The 6,416-nt window shown below is 41.4% G+C and overlaps 2 protein-coding genes across 4 annotated transcripts; one reads left to right on the plus strand and one right to left on the minus strand.

Moving 5' to 3' along the window:
- Positions 1 to 15: 15 nt before the first annotated feature.
- LOC117649113 (ribonuclease Oy) lies at positions 16 to 4,398 on the plus strand. Of its 3 annotated transcripts, none has more exons than XM_034391568.1 (5): positions 16 to 504; positions 785 to 893; positions 1,965 to 2,117; positions 2,203 to 2,572; positions 2,651 to 4,398. In XM_034391568.1, exons 2-5 carry the CDS (start codon positions 835 to 837, stop codon positions 2,861 to 2,863), a joined length of 795 nt encoding a protein of 264 aa, XP_034247459.1. In that variant the 5' UTR covers positions 16 to 504; positions 785 to 834; the 3' UTR covers positions 2,864 to 4,398. The 3 variants fall into 3 exon arrangements, with proteins under 3 accessions (XP_034247459.1, XP_034247476.1, XP_034247467.1); XM_034391585.1 differs by lacking the exon at positions 16 to 504 and adding an exon at positions 541 to 562; XM_034391576.1 differs by lacking the exon at positions 16 to 504 and having other exon boundaries at positions 766 to 893.
- LOC117649106 (UBX domain-containing protein 1) lies at positions 4,392 to 6,415 on the minus strand. The gene is made up of 7 exons (XM_034391555.1): positions 6,223 to 6,415; positions 5,994 to 6,047; positions 5,651 to 5,779; positions 5,314 to 5,565; positions 4,994 to 5,231; positions 4,719 to 4,899; positions 4,392 to 4,639 (listed from the first exon to the last, which is right to left on the minus strand). The coding sequence occupies exons 1-7, from the start codon at positions 6,276 to 6,278 to the stop codon at positions 4,596 to 4,598; spliced, it is 954 nt and encodes a 317-aa protein (XP_034247446.1). The 5' UTR covers positions 6,279 to 6,415; the 3' UTR covers positions 4,392 to 4,595.
- Position 6,416: the final 1 nt, after the last annotated feature.

Genomic DNA, 6,416 nt, shown 5'->3' on the forward strand with positions numbered 1-6,416 from the left:
CTTGAATTCTTCCCTCTTATTTTCCTTTTGTTAGACTGTGTAGTTAGTTTGGCATTGCATTTGTTCTTTATTTCAGCTATGTACTCGTGCAGAATATAAGCAGAAAGGACCGGCAGTAAAAGAGGTTTTTTTTGTAACACTTGAGCTGGGTTCATCTCAAAGAACAACTTACAACAGAAAGCTCCATGAATGGAGTCCTAACCAAACCAACTGTAAATAATAAATCAATGTATGATTTTAACATTGTTAAATCCCCTACAGTCCCATAAGGAGTCTAGGACTTTAGTGCAACGGGGACGCCAGCCTAATGTTTCTCATACCTTACCTCCCGCCACTCCCTCCCTGCCCTCGCTACAGGTGCCGCCCTGAAAACACGAATAGGAAAGAGACGTTGAGCAGCTTTACCCACATTTTCGATTGGGAAACATCTGATTGTCAAGAAGAAAGAAGTCAAAACACGACGATTTTTTGATTGACACATAGGCAAGCGCACCCACTTCAACGGTAAGAGCTTTACTGAACTTGTTTGAGTTCACACGACGCAGTTGTGCTGGCAAACAAGGAAAGTGGTCGCACTTCATTTCGGAAGAATGGCCTTGACGTCTTTGACAGGAGCAGACAGGAGCTTTTGTTGTGGTTCAGCTTGTTGCCATTCGCCACATTCAGTTTTCTTTTCCAGAAGTAGTTTGCTGTTTTCTCTGACAGTTTGATTTCACTGCGTCCAGCTTTCTGCAATGCAATAACCTGGCTTTTGTTTTGATTAGTGTTTGGTTTGCATTTTTAGATAACTGATTCGATCGGTACCTTTCGAAGAGGAAGGCATTTGGAGGAGCTATGATGGGGGCAACGAATATAGGAGCCCTCTGTGTGTTGGTGATCGTCTCCTTATCAAGGTATGCATTTATCAAAAACCATATTCCCATAGAATCACTGGCAGATTTACGAACCCACTTACTAGGCACTCCATCCCATCCCTCTCTCCTGCGGCTGACTTGTTGCTGACAGAGAGGAAGGTTTGTCAAAACCCGTGCTAACCAAGCAGCAAAATAAATATCCATGGTTTGAACGTTAATTTCATATCTTTAACAAAATCTATTCTATGCACTCCTCAGTAAAAATGATTGAAATCTTTGAGAGTTGACAGCTGCTCTTCCGTTAGGCGTGGAGGAGATAGATCTGCATGTTATCTCTGTTGAAATACTTCCCATATCCTTGAAGCCACCAAGCAGACGTCCCGCACCGACGAGCCGCGTCGCGTCGTCTGCTCAGAGTGCACAGTGCACTATCGGGTCTCGGTGTGCCTCGCGGTGCGCGGTACCCGTCTCATGCTGATTCTGATACCGAAGGGGGACGTCCCACGTCGCGCTGGGGAAGGAAGGAGGGGTCCGGCGATCCCCGCTCCACCGGAACTCGCAGGGGGAGCGGGGTGGGGGCAGTGACGCGAGGAAGGACGGAGAGGTGTCTCTCTTTCGAGGACTTTTCGAAGGAAGCTATTTGGACGAGGCTTGTGGGTGCATATTCACGCCTCGGAGGCTCGCCGTTCCGTTCGCCCTACGCTGGTAGGCAACCCTTCCGTCGCTGGTAGGCAACCCGGCCGTCGCTGGTAGGCAACCCTTCGCACGGCGGATATTGCTGTTGCTATTATCGGCTGGACCACTAATGATGATATGTCTTTGAGGCCCAGGCGCCGAGGCCTGAGGCCAGCAGCCAGCAGCCAGCCCGCCGCGTAGTGTAACACGGCCTGTCGGCCTGTCGCTCTCCGGCCGGTCGTCACATCCCGTCCGTGATTGAGAGGGTCGTGTTGTGCCCACGTTATCTCGCCCAAGGTCAATTCCAAACAGCAAACGGAAAAAAAAAATCACAAAAAAAATCTGTTTGAAGCTTGTGTGCTTAAGGCCTCTCGTTTATGGAGAAATTGTTATAAAAAAAAAAGGGAGTTCTGGATTGTGGTTTGCTTGTTACAGTGCCGAGGCTGCTGGAATTCCTTCCAAGGATTGGGATTACATCATTTTTACGCAGCACTGGCCAGCCACTGTTTGCCTGCAATGGAAAGCGGAGGGCACTGGCCACTCGTGTGCTCTTCCAAAGGCGAGCATGTGGACTGTGCATGGAGTATGGTGAGTTTTTCTCAAGTGCTATTGTGTTTTACCTTTGTTCACTTTTAATCCGGTTTCTGTTACTCTGATGTGGTTTCATTCACAGGCCTACAAAAAACAACACTAAAGGGCCCATGTTTTGCAACAAATCCCTACCTTTTGATGAAGAAGCCCTGGCACCAATTGCCTCAGATCTCCAAAATTACTGGATCAATATAGACATGCCTACACCTCCGTACTCGTTCTGGAGGCATGAGTGGGAAAAGCATGGAACTTGTGCTGCTGCTCTCCCTGCCTTGCACAAGGAAATTGACTACTTCAGCCAGGGCCTTGATTGGCTTAAAAAGTTTAATATGTACACTGCTTTACAAAATCAGGGAATCCATGAGGGCAATGCTTACATGGTGAAGAACATCAGAGAGGCTGTGAGGGTCCAGTTTGGAAAACTTCCTACGGTTCATTGTTACAAAGATTCGGTAAGTATTTATTGTTTTTGTTTTTGAGAAACATCTTATTCTCATATGATGATAAATGTTCTCTTTTTAATTTTTTAGAACACCGGAAAGAGTTACCTCTTTGAAATAAGGCTGTGCTTTGACAAGAGTCTTAAGAATATAAACTGCCCCAAAGCCTGTTCAACAAACTGCCCCAACGTCCCAATTGAATATCCGACTTTGAGTGATCTCAACAAGCGAGTGGAGGTAAAGCGTAAGTGGCTGCTTGATCTTTTGCGCATTGTTCGCTGGATTCAATGGATCACTTACTAAAGTTTTAGAAATTGTATTCTGTTTCCAATTTCTCATTTTCTGCCTTCATGTGTCAACAAAAAATTTGGGAAATACTTGAGAAGGACATTCTCATAATGCTTTTATGGGTATTTTACTTCAGCAGTATACTTTGATGCTAAGTCTGCAAATTTGTAGCCCAGTGTAAGTAGATGCCATATTTGTTGAGTAGACATAAATTTCAAAGCATAAATTTTAGTGCAAAGCTGAGAAGAATGAAATTTTTTACTGTCACACTCAAACAATGGAACATGTTCACCTAATTGGAGCATTCTTTAGTTAAAATTATCAGGTGATTGAGTCAGTGGTGTAGGTCCCATTTCCTTGTACAAGACACTCAAGATTTACTTCTGCTGTGATATCTCTTTTTCTTCCTGTTAGTTTGTCTTCTGTTTTCTTCCATACCAGTAAATAGTGTATGGAGAGACATTTATGGCTTCCTCTCTGCTAGATATATGCATGACATATTCTGAATCTTTGTTAGCTACCCTTTTTTTCATGTAAGTAAATTTTAAATATTAAAATGTTGTCTACAATACATAGAACTACATTATAAGTATGAAAATGTGAATTAGAATAATTTAATTATGTGCATCAATATGAGATTTCTAGTCATCTATCTCTTTCATGCATGGTTGTCTATATCTGTGCCTTATTCTTGAATCAAATCTGAAATGGTTTTTCTGTTTTTGCTCTCCTCTGCCAACAATCCATTTCATTCCATTTGCAGCTACATTTTCTTGTGTGGATGAAAAGTGTTTCCTGTACTCTAATTAAAAGTTTTGTTTCTTCCTTTTGTCTGGATTTAACTAAGGTGAACACACAGACATATTCATGATTGATTGTGAATGATATGAAGGCTGACTTACCTCTTTTTCTGTTATTGTATGAACTGAGAGGAATCAACTGTACTGTTGATACCTCTCTCTCTCTATCTTTCCCATCTTGTACTTTTGCTTCATATATTAAGTTATTGGAATGATTGTCTGAAGATGATGTCTAATGCTCAATAGTATTCCATCTTTGGAAAACTACTTCCACTCTCTATTCTTACCATCTGCAACGAAAAGCATAAGAAGGATCTGTGATTTTGAGCTCTTGTGTATCTTGTGTGACATCTCATGGTTGTGATTTAAAGTACTGTTTACATTGTAAATTTTTCATGTTGCCGGAAAATTTTAAAATTAACTCACATAGATGGTACCCCCACACTTACCAGTAGTCAAACTCTGCCCAAAAATTTACCACCTTCCTAAATTGTTAATAAATTTTACTGCTTTTAGAATGACAGCTTGAACTTCTAAAGCCCTTATAGTGACATTTTCTTCAGTAACCTTTGTCTTGCATATTTTCTTATTCAAACGAAAATTTAGGACTGTGTATACTACTTGTTAATATGGTGTTAAAGAACCATATTGCCGTTGGGGAAACTATCTGTGTTTAATCGGTGTGGAAAGTTGCTTGAATCATTATATTTGGTTCAGGAAATTGGTTGGAATAAAATATAATGTAATTTATCACTGAACAATTTATTAAGAGAATCTTAAAATGGTTATAATAGTTCATCACATTACATACACAGGTAATATTTCAGTTGCCCACATGTTTGACACTTTTGAAAAGCTCCAAATGATGAGCATTATTTCAGAATTCATCCAATCCACATTGTGCTATAGAGTAATCACAGAAGCCACAGAAGAGTTTTTCTAAGTTATTACTGAGCTTTAGCAACAATTAACACAGAAGATGGCACAAGACCTAGCAACCAGAGAAAACAAAAAGGTTAACAATGTTCTCAACAATATTCTAATATCATAAATGATCTTTATGAACATACCAAGAATTTCAAGTGGTTTCTCATAATCTTCAAAGGCGAACACTTTCCTTGGAAATGAGGTCATTAAAGAAAATGGTGCGTCTCCATCAGTGCGGTTCATTTCAATGTACACTCTCACTGCTGAAAGTGTTTCTTTAGCCCCAAATGTTTGAGTAAGGGCTTGACCATTAGTAAGTCGTATCTAGGAGAGAACAAAAGAATGGAGTCACACAAAACGAACCATACTATCATATCATTTATTTGAAGTTCACCTGCCAATGAGTTTTTATACTAACCTGAAGCCTAGTTTCACTGTAATCTTTCGGTGCAGAAGGTGTAGCCGGTTTGACTTGGACAGGCACAGGTGCTGGAGCTGGGGTTACCGGGGTAATTCCCGCTGCTGCATCAGCCTTGGCTTTCCTTGCTGCTTTATCAGCTTCTATTTGTGCTCGAACTCTATCTCTTGCTCTCTTGTCATCCTCTTTCTCTCTTCGTCTCAACTCGGCCATCTTCTTTATTTCTTGCTCTTCAAGCCTGAAGTAACACAAAAGCCACATAAAGAATTTCAGTGACTATAATTATTATCAAATTAATTTGTAAAAATGTGTAAACTTACTTGCGCTTTGCTTCAATCATCTCTTTCCCTGAACGAATACGATTTTTCTCTTTCTCGAGGGCTTCTAGCTTCTCCTTCTCTTCGCGCTCTTTTCTCTTCATTTTCAGCTTTTCTTCTAGCTTCCTGACTTGCTCAGCCTTCTCTTCCTCTGTCAATGGTTTCTTTTCCTCAGTGGACTCGGCAAAGTCTGTATGCCCAGTTTTGGCAGCATGGAATTCAACTTCAGACTGGGTCTTAAAAAGCTTATTGCATCTATGGGTAAATACAGAAAAATGAGCATTTTTATTGGCATTTATCAAGCAGAAATTATTCAAAGAAGAGGAATCTAATGTCTTACTCATTGCATTTGAGTGACTTAGCCTCTGCTTCGGCAGTCTCTGCACTTGCGGCTTCTTCTCCATTTGCATTGGACGAGGCAGCAGCGCCACTTGAACTAGATTCCACGTCATCATTATGAGCCAACAGCCTGAAAAATTAAATATATTCCCTCAATATCAAATCAGTGGAACAACAGAAAGAATGTTGCTGAAACCATGGCTGGATGATGTGAGGTTGTCAGTAAAAAGAGAGTCAAAAAGAACATTAGAGTCAAAAAAATTATGGGTGTGAAAGATGGTCGTATCCAAGTGAGCATGAAGTACTCGTCTGGCGAGAACTGGACGACCGATTAAGTAAGTTACCACTCCATTGCCGGTTCCACTCCTTTGTTGCCAGTCATTTGTAGAGCCTTCTCCCTGAAAGAAACGAAACAAAAGCGATTTTCAAAAAGGCTGGAAGCCACACACAAGACAAAAGCCCACTTCCGAGATGCAGTGTTTTCCAAAAGCCTTTGGCTGGTCATTGTAGGGAATACATTGAACTCGGAGGGGTTATGGTCGATCCGCCGACATGATTCGACACAAAACTTACGCTTTCTCGCGAAGGAAGCCCATGTCAATCAGCATATCAACATCTGCCGAAGACATGGTGGCTTGATGAAACTTCCCAGAACAACTAAGTAAAACAAATCTTCCTTTCGGAAGCGTAAACGATGATTTGTAGACGATTGCTGTTGTTGTCAGTGTCACTTACGTTCACGAGTGTAAATAGCCGACGCACTTATT

Source organism: Thrips palmi, unplaced genomic scaffold (assembly GCF_012932325.1).
Source record: "Thrips palmi isolate BJ-2018 unplaced genomic scaffold, TpBJ-2018v1 HiC_scaffold_10, whole genome shotgun sequence".
NCBI lineage: Eukaryota > Metazoa > Arthropoda > Insecta > Thysanoptera > Thripidae > Thrips > Thrips palmi.